Here is a 22,246-nt window from a genome sequence, read left to right as displayed (position 1 = left end):
TGGACAAATGAAGTAACCCTGAAGTGTCTCTCACAGCGCTTGGCACACGACAAGGCGCCCTATCAACGTCAGCAGGGAGGAGCCAGGCTACTCACTGCCACAGATTCCACAGGATCCTTCACAGAGCAGTGCTCAGCGCGTGCTTGCTGGCGCCCTCCTGAGGCTGCCTTCGGATCCTCTGTTGATCTGCTGCTGGCCCTACAGAAAGCTTGTCCCCACTACTTACTGATAACGGCCAGAAGAATCTGAGAAAAGGAGAATTTAGGCTCTGGGTCATACAAATCCATGGCAGAAGAATCAGCAGTGGAGGAGGAATTACACTATTTATTTACAATTCTTTCACTTTATCCACAATTTCCCATACAAACATAAAAACTAAAAAAATAAAACCACCACTTGGGAACACAAGTGTCTTTCTTTAATTAGTCCAGTCGAGGGAGGGTCACAGCCCCCTCACTCTGTGGGAGACTATTGAGGCACACGGAAGGGGAACAGGGAAGGGCTAGAAAGGATGCCTGAGAAACAGCTCCCGTTGAGAAATGTAACCTGCCAGCGTGGCGGGCTGCACTGGCAGACTCAGGGCGTCACCCACTGGGGACACCGTCCGGCTTCCCAAGGGGATGACGGCTCCTTGCCACCGTCCCCCCACCTCTTCATTACCAAACACGGAACGTCCAACAAAGGTCACACATCTCACGGGCTGTGTGGGGTGTGATGGTGACAGTGTGGGACACCCAATGGCTCTGAGAAGAGCCCCAAACCCCAAGGACACACAGGAAACCCCTTTCCTTGGCACTGACACTCAATCACAGCTTCTGTCTGGAATACAATGCTGACTTTAAAATGTACAAACAAAAGCCCTCCCCAGGTTCCAGGGGAAAGGTGGGGGCTAAAAACATGCAGAAGGGCCTCTGCCTCTGGAGCCCTCTCTGGGAGGCTGCTCGGGGTGGAGGGTGGGGAGCTCTGACTGCTCAAGACCGGAAGGGGGGCCCGATGCTCCACAAGGGCCGGGGCGGGGTGGGGAGACAGGAGAGGAGAGACACTGATGCTTGGGACGGCTGCCTCGAGGCAGCCCCATCTGCTCAGCTGCACCCACTCACAGGAGGGCACCCAGAAACCAACGTGGAGGTGCTGAAGCCACCTGCCCGGCAACTTCATCTGTGCTAGTGACCTAGATTGCTTTCACATGTTGATGCACGTTATAAATATAAAATCATATCTGCTACAAAGAGGACATATATTTGTACATCTTTACCCATATACATAATAACACAATTTACACATAATATCTTGGAGTGGGTCATCATGGAGAAGGGGTGTGGAGAGGTAAAAAGGTCCCTTCTCCCGCCCCTGCCCAGATCCTGCTCAAGGTCAGCTTGGACACTCAGTCACTGGGGCCCCTCTAGCTGACCGTGACGGGGCTGGTCTGGACACAGAGACTCAGCTGTGTAACTAAATGCTGACGGGGGTGTATACCCACGCACACACGCAAACTCAGGCACACATACAGATATCTGGGGAGAAAAGGAAACATCAAATTCCTCGCCTTGGCTGTAGGCCTCTTCCCAGAGTTCTGAGCATCAGTGAGGGCCTCCTCCATCTGAGAACAAGGTCTGCCCCTCACTGGCTCAGACTTGGGTGGGGGGAAGGGCTAGGAAACGGGGACAGAGGGGAGGGGCTGGGATTCTTCCGAAAACATAAGGCGTTTCTGACCTGTGATCCAATCCAACTATGTCACAAAAAAGCAACGGTGTTGGCTGGGGCTGGGAGCCAAGAGACAGCTGGTCCGCGTTGGGCAACGTGAGTTGAGACCCTGAGCCTTCCAGTTTCTCTGAAAGGGGCAGACAACCCTGTATCTCCTTTTCTGTCCTCTCCCAGAGCAGGGCCCATCCACATGTCATGGAATACTGAGATGGTCCCGGAGACCCCTCCAGAGACATGGAGTGGTGGACAGGCACGCCAGAAAGTTAAGACCTGGGCGGCGGGGGTGAGCTTTGTACAGAAGGAGTGGTTCCTGGCCGGGGTCCACGGCTCGCACAGTAGCCACAGTGATCAGATTGCCATCGGAGATGGGGATGGTCTGGGTCCCCAGCGGGAGACAGCACCTATCGGCGGTAGTGATTGGGGGCATCAGCAAACATGTACTTGAGTCTATACGCCTCGGCGAGGAGCAGCCCAATCTCTTCGTTGCCCCAGTGTATCGTAGGTAGGTTCTGTAGCAGCATAAGGAGACCCTGGAATGGGAGAAGGGACTTTTATCATTTCGGGGCTATAGACCAAGTTACCCCCAGGTCCTGGATTGGGGCCCCTCTCCTGGGCCAACTGCCCCAGGATGTGGCCTTCCTCCTCCCAGGGAGCACACAGCCCTTGGCCCCTAGTCCACCTTCAGGAAGCCTTGAAAAGCCTCTGATGGGTCTCTGAGCCATTGACACCTACCACTTTAAAGATGTTATAGGAGTTCCCATTGTGGCTCAGCGGGTTAGAACCCAACCAGCATCTATGAGGATGCGGGTCTATCCCTGGCCTTGCTCAGTGGGTTAAGAATCCGGTGTTGTTGGAGTTCCCGTCGTGGCGCAGTGGTTAATGAATCCGACTAGGAACCATGAGGTTGCGGGTTCGGTCCCTGCCCTTGCTCAGTGGGTTAACGATCCGGCGTTGCCGTGAGCTGTGGTGTAGGTCGCAGACGCGGCTCGGATCCCGCGTTGCTGTGGCTCTGGCGTAGGCCGGTGGCTACAGCTCCGATTCAACCCCTAGCCTGGGAACCTCCATATGCCGTGGGAGCGGCCCAAGAAATAGCAACAACAACAAAAAACAAAAAAGACAAAAAAAAAAAAAAAAAAAAAAAAGAATCCGGTGTTGTTGCCGTGAGCTGTGCTGTAGGTGGTAGATGCCACTCAGATCCTATGTGGCTGTGGTGTAGGCTGGCAGCTGCAGTTCCAATTTGACCCCTAGCCTGGTAACTTCCATATGCTGCAGGTGTGATTCTAAAAAGAAAAAAAAAAAAAAAAAAAGAGTTCCTGCTGTCCTGCTGTGGTGCAACAGGATTGGAGGTGTCTTGGGAGCTCTGGGATACAGGTTTGATCCTTGGTTCTGCACAGTGGGTTAAGGATCTGGCTACTGCAGCTGTAGCTTAGGTCACAGCTACAGCTCGGATCCGATTCCTGGCCTGGGAACTCTAATATGCCACGGGGCAGCCAAAAAAGAAAAATAAACAAATAAAAATATTATAGACAAAGATCACAATAAATGAGGAAATTTAAAAGAGAAAAATAATCACTCATCATCCAAATACACCTCCTGTTAATTTCCTTCTCAGTCTTTTTCCTTTTTTTCTTCCTTTTTAGGGCCAAACCTGTAGCATATGGAAGTTCCCAGGCTAGAGGCTGAATCAGAGCTGCCCACACCGCAGCCACAGCAACACAGGATCCTTATCCTGCTGATTGAGGTCAGGGATTACACCCGCATCCTCATGGACACTAGAGGGGTTCTTAATCTGCTGAGCCACATGGGAACTCCCTTCTTAGTCTTTTTTCACATGCATATTTCTTTAAATAGTTGTAATCATAATCATGACCTCACGAGTTTTTAATCATCTTTTTTAACTATAATTTTTGTGTTTTTCCACTCAGCCTTCAAAAAGCTTATTCTCTTGGAGTTCCCGTCGTGGCACAGTGGTTGATGAATCTGACTAGGAACCGTGAAGTTCTGGGTTCGACCCCTAGCCTTGCTCACTGGGTTAAGGATCCGGTGTTGCCGTGAGCTGTGGTGTAGGTTGCAGACGCGGCTTGGATCCTGAGTTGCTGTGGCTCTGGCATAGGCCGGTGGCTACAACTCTGATTCAACTCCTAGCCTGGGAACGTCCTAAAAAGACAAAACAACAACAACAACAACAAACAACAACCAAAAAAGCTTATTCTCAATGTTAGTATTCCATCATGTGGCTATACTCTAGTTTACTAACTATTCCCTTTTACTAGATTTCCTTGTTTCCTTAATTAAAAAGAAAACCAAAATCCTTTATTGATAAGACTGTTGCATATCCCTTTGCAGTTGACATCTTTCTCCTAACCCCAATGTTCACTTGGAATCACTGTATTTATCCTCTGCCCTATTCTCCAAAGACTGTCCTCAACCTACCTGTCCAGCTTATCTCTCATCATCCCCAACATACATGCCTCATCCAGCCAGGTTTATGTGTGCCTCCAGGGTTTAATTTAGGTTGTTCCTTTCACTTGGAACACCTCCTTTTCACCTCTACCTATCTAAAGCCTATTCAGTTTTCAGAGCCCCAGTTGCTCAAACAGCTCCATGGAGAGAGGTTATTAAGGAGGATATTAGAATAAAAAATGAGTGGTTGTCTCCGTAATTTAGTTACTCACGCTGGTGCTCCTGCTCTATGTTCTGTCTCTCTTTCTGAACTAGATATTCTTAATTTTTCTGATTATAAAAGCAATAGTAGCAAGATAAAACCCAGAGACTTAAAAGAGAGACTGACAGATTTGATGTGACTTTGAAAGCTTGATATGTCAAGAGGCACAAAAACAAGGTTAAAATGTAAGAAGCTGACTGTAAGAAAATTTAGCACTTATAAAAGACAAAAGGTTAATATCCATTATGATAAAAGGAGTGCCTACGAATCAGTAAGAAAAAAAGGAAAACAACCAAATAGAAAAAACAGATGCGAATAGGTAAAGCACAGAATACCAATAGCCCACCAGCACGCTATCACTTTGTCTTTGCAACGTTTTGCAGTTTTCAGTGTAGAGATTTTGCAATTTTTTTTTTTTTTGCAAAAATTCTTCCTTTGGTAACAGAAATGTAGCTGGGTAGGTGCCGCTGTGCACATCACTGCTATGTATGGCCAGTATGATTAGGTTCCGGCCAGTGTTGGAGACAGTGCAACTCCCGGTTTTCCTCTGAACTCCTTCTCCCCTTTCTAGAAGATGGATATGAATGGAGGGATGGAAGCAGTCCTCTTCGACCATAAGGTTAAAGCCCTGTGCTGAAGCTGACAGCAACAAAATGGAAGGAATACAAGTTCCTGCCACTCTGGTGCCATAATGTCAGCCCTGGACTCTCATACTTTGGCTATTAATTGAAGAGACGTAAAAAAACTATTTTGTTTTGTTTTTGTTATGCTCAGGTCTTGGTTTCAGGAGACAAGTTTCCCTCATCTTAACAAACACGGGAGGCCCTATCCATCAAAATCAGACATGCACATGGTCTCTGATCCAGCATCTCCACTTCTCCATCCCTCTCCTGGGGAAAGAGTCACTCTCCTGTGCAGTGACTTCTGTACTCCTGTACCTTGTCACTGCTTCAAACAGTGGGGGAAAGGACACTAGGGAAGTGTCCCTCAGTGGGCATGGTTTGATAAACCAGTTTTCCATGTCATGAAGTACAAGGCAGCACCTAGAAAATGAAGCAGGGCTGCATTGCCAATGTGCAAAGATATCAAAGACATTTTTTGGCGGGGGTGGGAAGCAAATGGCAGAAAAATAACCACAGTACGATCCCACTTAGGTAAAAGAAAAAACAACTATGCATTTGTATATGCACATATGGACATAAACATTTTAGAAAGTTAGGTGGTAAAACTGCTAACAGTGGGTAACTTTAGGGATGGGAGACTTTCACTTTTTCTCATATTTCTGTATCTTTTGAGCCTCTTCTTTAATTATTATAATAAAGCCTTTGTATATTACTTGTGGGACAGAACCTTTTTTTTTTTCATGAGTAATAAACAGTTTGTGGAAGTTTTGTGTACTTTGTAAAAAGTAAAAAAGCAAAATGTAAATTATCCTTAATTTCATAATCAAGAGGAAGCCACTTTTAAACATTTTGGCATGTATCCTTTTGAGGCAGAATATTAACTCAGGTCTTGGGCTTCGATGCATTCTTTGATATGGCCATTGATTACGTTTGTGGCTGAAGGGCTCCAGGGGGTAACATCCCCACAGGCCTTGTTTAGTTTAGGAAGTGTACCTACGTCCAGAGGGACATTAATCCCTAATGCCCTGTGACTCAGTTTACGGGAAGAAAAGGACAAAGAAACTAAGGGACTAATAGGACATTTCCACCCTAGGAACGTATGGGGAGAAGACTACATCTCTCTGGACCTCACGTCAGTACCCCCCCACCACCAACTTTAAGGAATAAAAACCCCTATAGGACAATAGAGGGGGGGGGGGCTCTTCTCCCCACTCCCAGTAACCCTGGGAGCTATCTGATTGCTTGCTGCCTGTGTGTTCGCGGAGTTCATTCTTCGACCACTGTGAACAAGAACCCAGATTCCGGCATCATCTTTCGGTATCACTTTCAGTCCTTTTCCAGCACATTTTACGTGGCTGAAAGGTGTTCTCTAAATAATTTTGAATTTGTTACAGCATTTATCATAAGCATTTCCTCTAATATTACAAACTCCTTGTAGACATTTTCAATGGCCAAAAATTTTTCCATGATGCAGATGTACCACAATTTACTCTACATCTTCCTCTTTGAGCATTTAATCATTTCTGGTTTTTCACGATAATGAAATCAGAATGAACATCACTGTGCATAAAGCCATATTTTAGATTATTTCCTTGGGTTAAATTCCTAGGAATGAAATTACCGTGTCAAAGGGCATGAACATTGATTGGAAAGGTAGTAATAAGGCTCGTCTAGAAACTGCATTCCAGAAAGACGCTCATTTCCTTGGCTCTCTACCTGCACAGAACACTCTCATTAAGCAACTGTGTCCACTGGGACCCCTTTCCTGAAAGTGTCCGAGCCTGAGAAAAGAAGCCCTAAGGCAAAATGGTGGTGAACCCACGGGAAGAGCACAAAGAGAAAGCGACCAGGCAGCGTGTTTCTCTACACACCCATACGCTCCCCACCCAGGGATGCAGGCCTCCAGTTCCCTCCTTCCCACACTCTCCAGGTAAACACCCCTCCCATCACATCACTGTTACTGAAATGCACTCAACTAGACCCCTCACTCAGCCAGTCAACAAACATTCAGATGCTAACACTGTTTTTAAAAATCCTGCTTTTGGAGTTCCTGCTGTGGTGCAATGGGATTGGCTGCAGCACCAGGACACAGGTTCCATCCTTGGCCCAGCACTGTGGGTTAAAGGACTGGGCGATGGTGCAACTGCTGCTCAGATTTGATCCCTGGCCCGGACACTCTACATGCCACGGGGTGGCCAAAAAACCCCCGCTCTTGGGTGCTCTGAACATCTCTGGAGCACTCATTTCTCACAGTACCAAGTCTCCTTGGGTTCTGTCTTGGTCTCAGTCCTACACCCACCTCAGTTTCTTTCTTTCTTTTTTGGTCATTTGTCTTTTCAGGGCCACTGGCTAGGGGTTGAATCAGAGCCGTAGCCGCTGGCCTATGTCACAGCAACGCGGAATCTGAGCCACATCTGCGACCTACTCCATGGCTCACGGCAACGCTGGATCCTTAACCCACTGAGCAGCATCCTCCCCAGGGAGTCAACTTCTGCTCTAGGTTTGGCAGACTCTCTGTTACCCAGGTCTTAACCTGTCTGTACCTCAGGCTCTTTGGCTGTCTGATGAAGTCTACGGATGCCTTCTTGGAATAATAGTTTTTTTTTTTTTTTTTTTTTTTTTTTGCTTTTTAGGGCTGCACTCATGGCATATGGAGGTTCCCAGGCTAGGGGTTCAATTGGAGCTACAGCTGCCGGCCTACACCACAGCCACAGCAACGAGGGATCCAAGACGTGTCTGTGACCTACACCACAGCTCATGGCAACGCCAGATCCTTAACCCACTGAGCAAGGGCAAGGATCGAACCTGCAATCTCATCGTTCCTAGTCAGATTCGTTAACCATTGTTCTCATGTATACTAGTCAGATTCATTTCCACTGAGCCATGTTGGGAACTCTCTGGAACAATAGTTTTAAATACATAAAACACACAGTATCACAAAGGAGACCAGATAAGTTGAAACGTAGTTCTCAAAATGTTTTAAAAACAAATTGTGATATTATCATACATGCAATTTATTAACATATTCTATAAAAATATCTAATGGCAGATTAACCACCACAATTTCAAAGAAGTAATTAACAGAAACGTTTTGAGATATCTATAACAACTTAAAAGGATATGAAAATACTTGCAATTAGTGACAAGGCCAGGTACTGCTAATACTGTGCTTTGTTGCCTACATTCATTATTGAAGGACAAGCTAACTTAGGGGTCACTGAAAATAAAACTAATTATTTTTCCATGAATGTCTAGGGATCCCCTGACTTCTAAACATGGACCTTAGATTCAAGCCCCTTGGCTTTTGTAACTTGCCCTTCTCTCCATCCACACCACGATCAGCAAAAACTCTTAAACTTTCCTTCAGAGTCTAGTGTAACAACTAAGGGTCCACATTAACACTAACATTAGGAGTTCCCCTGGTGGCGCAATGGATAACGAATCTGACTGGGAACCATGGGGTTGCGGGTTCGATCCCTGGCCTTGCTCAGTGGGTCAAGGATCTGGTGTTGCCGTGAGCTGTGGTGTAGGTTGCAGACACGGCTCAGATCCCAAGTTGCTGTAGCTCTGGCATAGGTCGGTGGCTACAGCTCTAATTAGACCCCTAGCCCGGGAACCTCCATATGCCAAGGGAGTGGCCCTAGAAAAGGCAAAAAACAAACAAAAACAAACAAACAAAAAACCCTAAAAACACTAACATTAAAATTTTAAGCTTTATTGGAATTCCTGTCATGGCTCAGTGGCTAACGAATCGACTAGGAACCATGACGTTTCAGGTTCGATCCCTGGCCTTGGTCAGTGGGTTAAGGATCTGGCGTTGTTGTGTGAATCTGTAGGTCAAAGACTCAGCTCGGATCCCGAGTTGCTATCGCTGTGGTGTAGGCCAGCAGCTACAGCTCCGCCAGCAGCTATAGCTCCAACTAGACCCCTAGCTGCAGGTGCAGCCCCGGGGGAAAAAAAAATTTTTTTAAGCTTTATTCATTCATTAGAAAGCTTTCCTTTTTTGTACAAATTGCTTTTGTTGGCACAGAATTTCATTGCCACTTTCAATCCACTTGCTGGGTGAGGTTAAAGTGCAATTCTATTTCTTGAGGACATATTTCACTGACCCAGAGCCAGCTCCTGCCATCGATGGAAGGGGTGTGGAAGGAATGATACTCGTAACCTCATCCAGAACATAAGCAAGAAGATTCCAGGGCCCTGGAGCCTCAGTGAGATGGAGGGCTTCAAGTGATGGTCCCCTTGGCATCACTGTAAGTGGTTCTAACCAGGCTGCAAGAGCTGAATCGATGACAGTAACTCTCAGAAATACATGGGCCTAAGCCTCATTCCTAGAGTTTGGGATTCTAAAGACCTGGGATGGGACCCCCACGGCCCACAACTTTCACAAACGCCTTCAGTGATTATAGAAGGCAACCAGGTTTGGGGTAACCTTTAGAAGGATTAAAAGGCCCTTGAAGGAATAAAAGCACTCTTGGGATGCAGGTCTAATAGCAAGGTCCCAAGGAAGGGAACCTCTAGATGTCACACTGAGTGACCTTTCATTACATAAAGACAGATCTGTAAAATGGAATACCCTGCATCCAACTTATTATTTTAATGTTTTTACAATTTTTGCACAAACATGTACTCATGTAATGTGCAAAAAATACAAAAATGGGAGAAATTACGCCAGAGCCACAGCTACATGGGATCTGAGCTGCGGTGGCGACCTACACCACAGCTCAGGGCAATGCCGGATTCTTAACCCACTGAGCGAGGCCAGGGATCAAACACAAAACCTCATGGTTCCTAGTCAGATTCGTTAACCACTACACCATGACCAGGAACTCCTGGATCTATACTTTTTGATATTATAGAACATCCACTATATTTTGTAAGTGATAAAAAGATGTTACAAAGTATATAAAATGTTTCCATTAATGGTTATGTACATACAATACGTATTTATTCATATAAATTTGCATGGCCAAACGTCTTGGAGATATATCATGGTAAGATTTCAGGTACTTTTTGGTTTTTTTTACTGTTTTTTTTTCTAGTTTTTCTATAATGGTTATAAACACATAATTGATAAGCAAGAACAACCAACGAAGGGGTGATCTCTCTAGAATAGTCTTTGCTAAGACAGCATCTACCTGTAGTTTTCAATTCTTTCAGTCTTGCTAGAAACCTACCAGAAGCCTTGAAATAATTCTGCCCCTGACCAAATTACCTCCCTGCTCCCCCAAGGCAGTGAGGCTTAGGTGTGAGGAACCATTCTGCCACCTGGTGGCTATGCCCTGGAACTGCACCTCCCACACAGCGCTGTAAGAAGGTCCACAGATGAAAGAATCGCCGAGGAAGAGGAGGACCATGAAGGATGATCATCACAACGGTAGTTATCATTTATTGAGTGTTCATTGCTCATTAGATGAGGTTCTGTACATGCACTCTGTATTACCACATTGAACCCTCTCATCAACTCTGCGAGGCACACATTATTACCTCCACTTTACAGACAAGGAAACTGAGGCACAGAGGTCAAGGGACTTGCCTGGAGTCACAGAGCAGTGCTGGGTTGAGATGTGAACCCAGGCAATCATGTTCTACAGTTTCTGCTCACAACCACTAAACTATATACCGCATGCCTGGAGTAAGAAGAGAAGCGGGGTGTGATGGAGAAGAAATGAAAAGAGAAGTCATAAGGAAGTCTGGAAAAGCTGATTAATTCTACTTGGATAAGGGCCAAGAACAATCAAACATAGCACGTGTAGGAGTTCCCGTGTGGCGCAGCAGAAACAAATCCAACCAGGAACTACAAGGTTGTGGGTTCCATCCCTGGCTCGCTGAGGAGGTTAAGGATCTGGCATTTCCGTGAGCTGTGGTGTAGATCACAGACTTGGCTCAGATCCCACGTTGCTGTGGCTGTGGTGTAGGCCGGCAGCTGTAGCTCTGATGCGACCCATAGCCTGGGAACTTTCACAGGCCATGGGAGCGGCCCTAAAAAGCAAAAAACAAAAAACAAAAAACATAGCACGTGTAATAATTAATAGTAAAGGAACTTAAAAGTTCACATTATATACTATTAAACATTTATACTGTGTGCAGAATCACCTAGCAATACCAGAACATTCTTTGCAAAAGTAGTGTACTCAGACATGTAAAAATACTTTCCTAGTCAAATAAGGCGTTTTTTTTTTTTTTTTTTTTTCTTTTTTCTTTTTTGTCTTTTTAGGGCTGCACTAGCAGCATATGGAAGTTCTCAGGCTAGAGGGGTCAAATCGGAGCTGTAGCTGCCGGCCTACACAGCTCACAGCAATGCTGGGTCCTTAACCCACTGAGTGAGGCTGGGGATCGAATCTGCGTCCTCGTGGATACTAGTCAGGTTTATTATCACTAAGCCACAACAGGAACTCCCTCAAATAAGTATTTTGAAATAAATTTCTCTTGTTTTGAGAATCAGCGAGGTAGCAAAACACTTCCCTTGGTTTCAATTACTTTCAAAAACATGTCCTTGTATGTAAATTTTCTCAGAGTCAAACTTATTCATAGGCCCCTGGAGTCCACACACCTCATAGGTTTAGCAAGTTTCCCCTGTTTTGTTTACGTGTTGCAGAGCTGCACCCCTGCCAGCTTGCTCATCGTGGAAGATCTCTAGTTCCCAGGGTTGCCTCTGAACCCTTCTTCAGGACAGGACTCAAGCTGGCAATTTACTGGATCCCTGTGAAGATGGGGCCTACGTTTGGGCAACGTTCCACAATCCTAGGCTTGAGTTCCTGCACAAGTGGTGGGTGGAAGCCATCTGGCTCAGGGGATTTATTTACATTCGGTTTGTTATTTAGGCCTGGAACATCCCCTAGGCTTAGTGCTATTTCATTGACTAACTCTGACCTGTCTCCACAAAAGTCACTTTCAGGGTGACAGGAAATCTCGCCAAGGTTTTCTTCTACAAGATGAAAGCAAAGGATTCTGACACCAGGTGCTACTCTGGTTTAGAGCATCAGCTGGTCCTACCAACTCCCTTGCCAGTTCAGTGCCCTTTTTATGTATTTAAAGGAACTTTGAATATCAGTCTTGGAGTTCCCTGTACAGAGCTTCTCAACATCACTTCTGAGCCATCTGAGGGCTTCCTGGCACCTACCCAGACATCTCTGTGAGGTCCCTTGTTCTTTTCCCAAGGGGACTTCTCAAGCTGTAGGTGACCAGGCATTTACTTAGGTGGCTATTCTGACTTACATAAAATAATGTATCTAGGAAATTATTATCTCCATTTTACAGATGAGGAACTGGAGGCACAGAGGTTAAGGAACTTGCCCAAGGTCACAGAGTAGTGCTTGGGTGGGACGTGAACCCGGGCTTCTGTTCATAACCACTGTACTACGGCCTGCTTGTCTCAAGTAACAAGGAGAGAAGCAGAGCATGATGGAGAAGGAATGAAAACAAGAGAAATCACAGAAAAGGCTGTTTGAAGGAAATCTGGAAGAACTGATTAATTTTACTGTGAAACGGAGGTAATAATTTCCTCGATCTATTATGTCATAGTTGAACAGTTTTCAGGCTTCCTGTGGGTTACTTTGTTCTAAATTTTTCTTTTCTTTAACATAAATTATTCTTTCTTTTTGGCCGTGGTGTGCAGTGGCTTGATGTGGGATCTCAGTTCCCAGACCAGGGATTGACCCCAGGCCGAAGCGGTCAGAGTGCCGAGTCCTAACCACTGGACAGCGGGGACTCCCCGTCCCACCATCAGTGGCCTCATGACAAAGTGAACTACGTGCTCTTCTCCTATCAAGAGCTCTCCTGTCGTTTCTTTAAATTACTTTTAATGTGGCATAACTTGCATACAGGTACACAAATCGAAAGTGTACAGCGGGATGACTTTCTACATAAGTAACCACCACCCAGACCAAGATGGAGAACATTTCCTGTGCCCAAAAGACTCACATCCCTCCCCAGTCGATACTCTCTTTGCAACCGCTGACCTGACCTAAACCCTCAATTAATTTCGTCTCTTTTTGAACTTCATGCAAATGCTGTCTTACAACCTTATTTCCAAAATCATCATGACACCTTTAAATATATTTTAGTGGCAAAAAACTAGCTTAACTGGGGATCCTTGGGGAAGTGGTTGATTCCAACGTTGGGGCAAAAAAAAAAAGATAAGCTGGGATCATTTTGTGGTGTCAGAAAGTAAAGAAATGCTTTAAAGATAATGGAGTCAAAGGAGTCGACTTACAGGAGCACCCAAGGGCCAAAGCTGGGACAATGTGAACAGAAAAAAATAAATAATGACGGTGTTGGAGTTGCCTAATGACCTAGTGGTTAAAGATTCGGCATTGTCACTGCTGTGGCTTGGGTTGGATCACTGGCCCAGGAACTTTAACATTCTGCAAGCTCGGCCAATAAATACATAAATAAATACAAAGAAATTTCAGTGTCTCCCCAGAAAATACTTATTTCATTCTTTTGTCTTTTTGCCTTTTAGCGCCACACCCATGACATTTGGAGGTTCCCAGTCTAGGGGTCCAATTGGAACTGCAGCTGCTGGCCTATGCCACAGCAACACCAGATCCTTAACCCACTGAGTGAGGCCAGGGATCAAACCCGTGTCCTCATGGATGCTAGTCGGGCTTGCTAACCGCTGAGCCATGATGGGAACGCCTGAAGATACTTATTAATTACCTAGGGTTAAAAAGCAACTGTACAGTGGAGAAGCCTGGTAGACCCGCCTACACCAAGCAGTCAGGGCAGCAGTGATGACTGGACAAGACGGTCTCCGGGATGGCACATCACCTCTGTGGTTTCTTCACTTTGAAAAGGATGACCCTGGGAGTTCCTGTCGTGGCGCAGTGGTTAAGTGGTTAACGAATCCGACTAGGAACCATGAGGTTGCGGGTTCGGTCCCTGCCCTTGCTCAGTGGGTTAACGATCCGGTGTTGCCGTGAGCTGTGGTGTAGGTTGCAGACGCGGCTCGGATCCTGCGTTGCTGTGGCTCTGGCATAGGCCGGTGGCTACAGCTCCGACTCAACCCCTAGCCTGGGAACCTCCATATGCCTCGGGAGCGGTCCAAGAAATAGCAACAACAACAAAAAAGACAAAAGACAAAAAAAGAAAAAAAAAAAAAAAGAAAGAAAAGGATGACCCTCAACTGCACCACGAGTAAGGCAACTCCAAAGTAAGGAACATTCTACAAGCTAATTAACCACCTCTTCAAAAATTTTGAAAATTTTCTTCGTCATGGAGAACAAAGATGAGAAGCCTGGTCCAGAAAAAGGACATTAATGGAGAAACTGGTAAAACTCAAAGACTGTAAATGAATAACACTATATCACAACAAAATTCCTGGTTGGTTAATTGCAGCATGGTGTTTAAGATGTAAATATTGGAGTTCCCGTTGTGGCGCAGTGGTTAATGAATCTGACTAGGAACCATGAGGTTGCGGGTTCGGTCCCTGCCCTTGTTCAGTGGGTTAACAATCCAGAGTTGCCGTGAGCTGTGGTGTAGGTCGCAGATGCGGCTCGGATCTCGCGTTGCTGTGGCTTTGGTGCAAGCCGGCAGCTACAGCTCCAATTCGATCCCTAGCCTGGGAACCTCCATATGCCGCAGGAGCGGCCCAAGAAATGGCAAAAAGACAGAAAAAAAAAAAAAAAAAAAAGATGTAAATATTAAGTTGATATTAACATTTTTATAAGTGTAAAATTATTTCAAAATAAAAAGTTAAAAAAAAGGAATCGAGACGAAACTTTAAAATATGTGGCTTGAAGGGAGAAAAGAGTCCCATTGTTATTCTATGGGTTGCTGCAGAAAGACCTCAAATCCCATCGGATAATCAAAGATGCTACCCAGTAAAGAATACCTCAATGTCTAGCAAAGTTTTAAAGTCATAGACTATTTTTTGTTTGTTTTTGGTTTTTGGCTGCGCCCGGGCCAGGGATCAGACCTGGGCCACTGCAGTGACGATGCCCGATCCTTAACCCAGTGTACCACAAAGAGACTCCTAAAGTCACAGACTATTGTCCTATGCTCTGCTGACACTGTGAATTGCTAAAGCCACCTGGGAATCACCTTCACCTCCCTGAGCTAATCTGGGAGGCACTTTTATTACACATGACAAGGCCCTCTGTGCCTGGCTCGTGAAAACCAATTAGACCTCATGCTCCACCTCAACCATGTTATCTAAAGTGATAGCTCACGATGCACATGGCCAGTCCAGCCCCTTGTCCTCATCTGTCCCAGGGTATCACACACTCTGCTGGCTGGCAGAAGCCAATGCTCTCTACCCGCTGCCCGCAGCCTCGGCCCCACAGCTAGCGCCTACTCAGAGACCCCCTTTGCCCCTTTCTTCTGAAGCCCTTCCTTGGGCAAGTCAGTCCTTCCTGCCTTTCCATCTATCAGCTGAAAGCACCAATTACAGAGTGGGTCTGCCCAGGGTGCTGCTGCTCTAGAGAACACCCAGGGTAATAGCCAGAACTCAGAAAAGCATCCACCTTCTCTGGCTTCCCCCGCTCCCACTTTTAAAACAAATACACGCCCCTTAAAACAAACAAACCATCCCTCAGTTCAGCAAAGCACAGAGCCCACTGCCGTCCTCATGACCAGGAACCACGCCCAGGCCTCTCTCTGCAGACCTCGGCGCCTGCCGTCTCTCTCAATCCCCACTCCCCGTCCCCTCTCCTGGGCCTCCCACCACCTGACACATCACTGACACATTCCCGTCCCCACCCCAGGCTTCCAGGATGCGGCGTACCCACCTTGCTCCTCGCCTCTCTTCCGTGGCCTCCTGTGCGGAGGGTGCCTTGGGCCCTCCTCACTCTGTCCGCTCATAGCTCCTTAGGAGCTCACCCTGGCTTCAAGGACCCCCAAGCTGAAGGCTCCTAAACCTAAATGTCCAGCCCAGCCTTCTCACTTTTAATCCAGACTCAAGATTTATTCTACCCAGCCACGTCTAATGGCATTTAAAATACTACACACCCCAAGATGACCTCCTGACCTCTGTCCGTTAACCTGCTCCTCCTGCAGCCTTCTCACAAACTGAAGTCACCCTGACTCGTCCCTGGTCATCCTCCACACCCAATTCCTCAGGAATCGCTGCTGGCTATACTGACAGAACATATCCAAGATGAGGCCACATGTCACACCTCCCTCCCACTCCAGCCTCAGGCCTCACCTGGAGGCCTCCTGGATGGCCTCCCTGCCTCCACCCTTGCCCACACCTGCAGGCTACACAGAAGCCAGAGCATCCTCTGAAACCCCAGCAGACCATCCCCTCCGTTGCTCAAGATGTCTCACGGCTCCCCTTCCACACAGAGAAAACCCCAAGTCCTTACTCTGGCTATGAGGTCTTCATGATCTGGGTCCCTTGTGACTCTTCTGGCCTCACCTCTTCCACTCTTCCCTTGGGCCACTCTGCTCCAGGCCACACTGGCCACCATCATGGTTCCACAAAGCCCAGGCACATGGTGACCTTACGACCTTTGCAGGGTGCTTCCTGCTGCCTGGACGCTTTCCCCCAGGTGTCCACATGTCTCATACCCTCACCTGCCCCCAGCCTTTCCCAAGTGTCACCTCCTTTATCCAGCCTCTGCTTTATTTGAACTGTGACCTGTCCCTTCCTGACCACCTCATAATCCCTTTATCCTGCTCTACTTTTTTTCCAAAAAAATGTATTGCCTTCTACTATTCTTTTTAACTTACGACTTACCATGCTTCTGTTTACTCTAGTCTCTCCCCAGTTAGCATGGAAGCTCTACAGAAGAGATGTGTGTTTTACTTCCAGTGGATCTCACTCCGGCAACGGCGCCCAGAACGTGGCAGACATTCAACTACGATGTCTTGTGGGCGATGACCCGAAGGTCTCTTGACCCGCCCAGCACTATCTGGGCCCCACTGGCTCCTACCAACTGGGAGGGCAACCTCTTCTGAGCGTCCTTTCTCCCTTCCTCTTCCCAGCCAGGTACTTCTATCTACAGGGCCCCACTCGCCGGGTAACTCCCACTCTGACGCTCCCCTGCAGCCCAGGCTGAGGTCCGGGCCACTCACCTGAAAGTCCTCCTCGTCCAAGATCTCTTTCCTCCACTTGATCAAGAAAGCTGCACACACGTAGAGATGAAAGTGGGAGAACCCTTCTGGTTCGGACTGGGAAGGGAAAAACAGAGTCAGGTCTGCAAGTCCTGACCCAGAGCTGGCTCCACGCCCTCGGGTCCAATCCTTCCGTGAGGTGCAGACGCCCCACGCCTGAGGCTATGGCAGACACAGGGGAAGGAAGGAAGGGGGGAACTTCTGAGCCCTGCGTTGCACGGGGCTGGGCGCTCGGGCGGCCTGGCGAGGGAGGGGCGGGTGGTGGTGGGGGGTCTCCTCTTACCTGGTATGTGTCCCACAGGCGGATGGTGCAGCGAAGGGGGAGCTCCCGCATGAGCAGGTTGTTCATCCAACGGAAAGCAAACTGTAGGTATTCGACCTCGTACCTCCTGAAGTGATTATGTACCTGCTCTGAAACAGCAAGTGTCATTGGCCCCCGAGCGCAACCTAAGGGATCAGTCTCACGAGCCAAAAAGGCCGTTTCCATGTCTTTTCACACACCCCTCCCTGTGCACCCCGGCCCCACTGGGGAGGTCAGATGCAGAGGGGCCACCCTGGCAGCTGACTATCCTTCGTGTCTGACTCCCCACCTCACAGCAGCGGCGCGTGGCTGACCCAGCCCCGCCTGCGGCAGAGCTATTTTAACATCCCAGTGATGTCCCTTTGCGGGGTGCTCGAGCCACAGCAGGAGACAGAAAGCTCACATGGCTGCCTGACCTTGTTACTTAGAGAAGGAGCCAGAATGGAAAAGAACGTGGGGGTCACCTTGGCCACTGGCACCGCCAGGATTCCTCTTTGGCACTCCTGACAGATGGCGGGGGCAGGGATGCCAGCAGCCGGTCACAGAGGTTCTCTGACTCCACTCAGGGGCGGCCTCTTCCGTGGACATAGGGATGCGCCCCATTCAGACCCTGCTCCCTCCCACTCCCACCCGTGAGGCAGCAACAAACAAACCCAACCCTGCTCTACATCACAGCTTAGTGGGACTTGTTTTCTCTTCCATCACTCCCCTGCCACGTTTCCCAACCTACAAAATAGGGATAATCATTCATGCCTCAGAAAGTTTGGAGGAGAAAATGAGACCCTAAGAGTGCTCACAACAGCCCCTGGCTTGTGGTACACACTTAATACCACTTTTGAAGGAGTAACTATCGACAATGGTTATTTGGGGGGGGGGTTAGAATTTAAGGAGGAGGATTTTTACTTTTTATTTTGTGTTTGTCTGAGTTGTCTGAGTTTTTGTAACGAGCAAGATTTACTTCTATAATTCCAAGCATAAAGATGTATATATTTACAAACCACTACCCTAAAGTACTATGCCTTTATTTATCAGGTAGTTATGAGGGCAGAAGAAATAAGGACAGGCCAGCAAATGGCAAAAACCACAGCCCAGGCCCCCTAGAACCTGCCCTGTCAGACAGCCTAGAAGGCACGGGATGAGGATCCGAGGGAGGGAGGCGAGAGAGCTGGAGGTGGGCCACGCACAGCCCTAACTGCTGGGTCAGGGCAACAGGGCAAAGAGGAACAAAGCATCTCATGTCCAAGGTATGGGGGGAAAATAGTAAATAAGCAAGCAAGCTGGGAAGACTGAAATCCTAAGTCCTAAAAGGAAAATGGAACGAGTGAGTGGAATCAGGGGAGGTTTTCCTGGAAAGAGAACCCCGGAAAGGAGAGAGAGATGCAATCTCTCCAGGGGGAGTGGAGGGTGGGTGGGGATGCTTTAGTGAGACCAAAACCAGAAACTGGGGTTTATTAGTTGTAGAGTAATTGGTGGGGTTAATTGGTGCTAGAGATCCCGCTTAACAGGAGACCGCGAGGCGATCTTCACGGAACTTAATTCCGACTTCTCTCCCTGGGCCTCAGCTGCTTCTTCAGTCAACAGTAGGGCTTCCAGAATTGCCTTGAGTTCTAACCTCCAGAAACCCACACCAGAGCCAAGGACTTTCTGTAAGGCTCCTGCTCCTCATTCTGCTTCCAGAAGCCACGTCTCCTATTTCCTGCCCAAGAGGTCACAGGGAGCCATGGAAAGTCCTGCTGGGGTATCAGCCAGACCTGAGGACCCTGTCCCAAGCCCAGGAGTCCTGAGTCACATCACAGCATGAAGGACAAGGCCAACCACACAGACTTGATACTGAAAGCAGTGGAGAGCACGGGAGGAAGTTTTGGAGCAGAAGAGGGATATGACCAGAACAGTGCCCTAGAAAGAGGGTGTGTGAGAGGGAAAGGGTATGGAGGGGGCAAATCCTTCTAGGAGGAAGCCATGAAAGCCAAGCATGGCCGGACCAGGGCTGTGGCCAGGGAAATCGAGAAGAAAGAGGGAATCTGAGAAGAGATGCTGAAGGAGGATTGATAGAACTCAGTGACAAAAAACGAAGGAGAAAAAAGAATGTGACCCAACAGCAGAGTTCTCACCTCACCTTCCTGCTGAAATGTGGAGGGAAGCTGGTGCTGCCAAGAGCACAGAGTGAACTGGAGGAAAGGGTTGCGGCCAGGAAGGGGGCCGAGGGGACCACCCACAAACATCACTGGCTTGGGTCAGGATGGTACTGGGCTATGGCTAGAGAATGCCTCCTCTCAACCTACCATCGATCCGGCTGACGAGCTCTTCCAGGGCCTTGACCTTCTTTTGGATCCCCGGTTGTGCAAAGGTGTAGTTATCCTGCAAATGACACAGAGCTCAGGGTGAACAGGGACACCAAACAGTCGAGTTCACTGAAATATGTGTAAAAGCACAAGCTGTCTTTGTCAAAGCTGGTGCCAGCGTTTGGGGGGACAAAGGAATCTTACAGGACTGCAGAGCGTGGGGAAACCTAACGGCACTGGTGCTATGGAGGCCAACTGCCCGCCCCGGCGCCCAGCAGAAAGGAGAGGCACAGTCTGATGACAAGGGCAGGGCCATGGGGAGACTTCCTGAGGCTCCAGAGGATCCTAGACCATTGCCTTCTGAAAGCTGTACAGCAAGAGAAAGAGGTCAAGCGGCATGGGCGACAAAGGGGAGGGGCCGTGCTGGGGGCGGGGCCCTGTCTGCGCAGAAGAGTAAGAAGGAGCCCAAAGGCCCACCCTGGGCGGCCCGCAAGGGCAGAGTGCCTTGCCTGGATCCCGTCCAGCAGCTTGCTCATGCACCAGAAGCTGTCGGCTTCAATGCTTCGCAGCATGTCCTGAGACAAATTAGTCACGTCGAAATTCTCCACGTCCTCTTCTGTAAAACAAAAGGGGAAGAGAGTCCAGGGGTCTTCTCTGAAACGTGGAGAGAGAAGGACGGAGTCTGGTGTATTCCAACAGGGTCTTTGAGGCCAGGAGAGAGCTGGGCTGGTGTGATGCCAAAGACCGGGGCCTGCCCTCCTCCTCCCTTGTCAGGTGGGCCCAGTGTCCCAGGAAGGCCCTTGAGGATCTCATTAGGACACTGAACAGGCCATTTCTCACACCAGTTTTGATGGGTCCAACACATCTTTCTTTCCCACTGCATGTGTTCATTTAGTTTGAGGAGAAACACTTCAGGCCTCATGTTCAATGAGCTATATCCTGCCGCCTGGAGAGGGTCTGGAAAAATTCTCTGATTTCAGAAATTCACTGAACTGTCTGGCACACTCACACTGGTGAGAACGGCTGGGATCAGGTAGCCTCCAAAGTTCATTTTCAAGAGGGAATCCCCTTGGGCAGACCCATGGCCTTACCACTCAGAAGTGAAGATGAGAAGTTCCCATTGTGGCTCATTGGGTTAAGAACCTGACTAGTATCCATGAGGAAGCAGGTGTGATCCCTGGTCTTACTCAGTGGGTTAAAGGATCCCACATTGCCATGAGCTGTGGTGTAGGTCGTGGATGTTTCTTGGATCCCGCGTTGCTGTGGCGTAGGCCAGCGTCTGCAGCTTCAATTTGGCCCCTAGCCTGGGAACATCCGTGTGCCCCAGGTGTGCCCCCCCCCAAAAAAAAAGAAAAAAAAAAAAAAAAAAAAAGTGAGTGTGTGAAGTACCACAGCCCAAACCTGCAGGAGCTTCCAGGATTGAACTTCACCAAGTTGGTAGTTATTAAGCTGGGTTTTGCAAGACGTCAATCCTATAGGACACTCAAGAAAAAAGAGCTTCCACAGGAAATATGGGTGAGAAATGCGCGCTACATGTCCTCATTCTGGAGAGTCACGACAATCACAGCACACAAAAGGATTTGAGAAGTTACTAGAAATTCTGCATTAAGCAAATCTCCTTAACCTTGCTTATCCAGCATCTCCCCGGCTTCTTTAGCCACGGGACCTCTTTTGGCTTCTCATGGAAACCCCACACTAAGTGACGGGAGTGAGTCTGAGATGCAAGTGGGGAGAACACCTGAAGAAGGAAGAGGCCCTGTGATGTTTCCTTCTGCCAGAGAGAGTGGACAAGACAGGCCAGGCCGTCTCAACCCCCAGGCCCCACGTGCCGGTCAGAGGTCACATGTGGGTTCTGGGCCAGAGGCAGCTTATGTCCTTGCAGCCCTGTCTTGAAAACAGGATGTCCCCTGCAGTCCCTGGTGCTGCAGAGACACAGGCAAGGGACAAAATGCCTTCAGAATCCAGCCCTTTCGTTTAGGAGAATTATTACTCTATTAAGTCCTACAACTGGACCTTCTTGGGACAACCCTCGGATTCTCATCCTGTATAAACAGTGCTTTTTAATAAGACACCCAAGGGCTGTAAAAATCCTTCTGGGGAGGATGGGGTGTTTTGTCAGAAAAGCTATGACCCTGGGAACAATGTAAAAGTCCACAGTTAATACAAGTAAAGTGCTAACAGTGCTTGGCTCACAGTAGGCGCAATATAATTTATTTTAGATGAAGTTTATTAGGAATTCGTAAGGACATGGGAAAGCACGTCAGTGTAAAAGGAAAAGAGTAAGGTACAAAATTATTTATGGTATATTCTCAACTAGTGTACATACAGTATTTATGTGTTTATATAAGCACAGAGGAAAGACAAAATACATCACAAAGGTTTACAGTGCTTATTCCCCAGGTGGCAGGGATACGAATTTTTATTTTCTTTAAGACTTACTACTCAAAATTTCTACAATAAGCATAATTTTTATAGCCAAGAAAAAATGCACATTATTTTAGAAAAAAAGGGGGCTGCAATCGACTACATCTTCCTTTTACCACCACCACACACACAAAAAGATTCTATAATATAATACTAAGCCTGCAGAAATGGAAGACTTTGGATAATATGT

General features: G+C 47.8%; 1 protein-coding gene across 1 annotated transcript in view; it reads right to left on the bottom strand.

The window, feature by feature from the left end:
- The window catches only part of TBC1D22B (TBC1 domain family member 22B), a 75,321-nt gene continuing 53,379 nt past the window's right edge, over positions 305-22,246 (bottom strand). Inside the window, exons 9-13 of the mRNA XM_003128372.4 lie at positions 20,142-20,248; positions 19,633-19,708; positions 17,333-17,460; positions 17,011-17,106; positions 305-2,234 (exon numbers count right to left, since the gene is read on the bottom strand). Of these exons, the coding sequence (XP_003128420.3) occupies positions 2,106-2,234; positions 17,011-17,106; positions 17,333-17,460; positions 19,633-19,708; positions 20,142-20,248 (536 nt within the window). The 3' untranslated portion in view covers positions 305-2,105. The remainder of the gene's footprint in view (positions 2,235-17,010; positions 17,107-17,332; positions 17,461-19,632; positions 19,709-20,141; positions 20,249-22,246) is intronic.

This window comes from Sus scrofa, chromosome 7 (assembly GCF_000003025.6).
Source record: "Sus scrofa isolate TJ Tabasco breed Duroc chromosome 7, Sscrofa11.1, whole genome shotgun sequence".
Classification (NCBI taxonomy): Eukaryota; Metazoa; Chordata; class Mammalia; order Artiodactyla; family Suidae; genus Sus; species Sus scrofa.
Note: the sequence above shows the minus strand (reverse complement) of the source record. Positions and strands in the feature narration are given on the sequence as shown.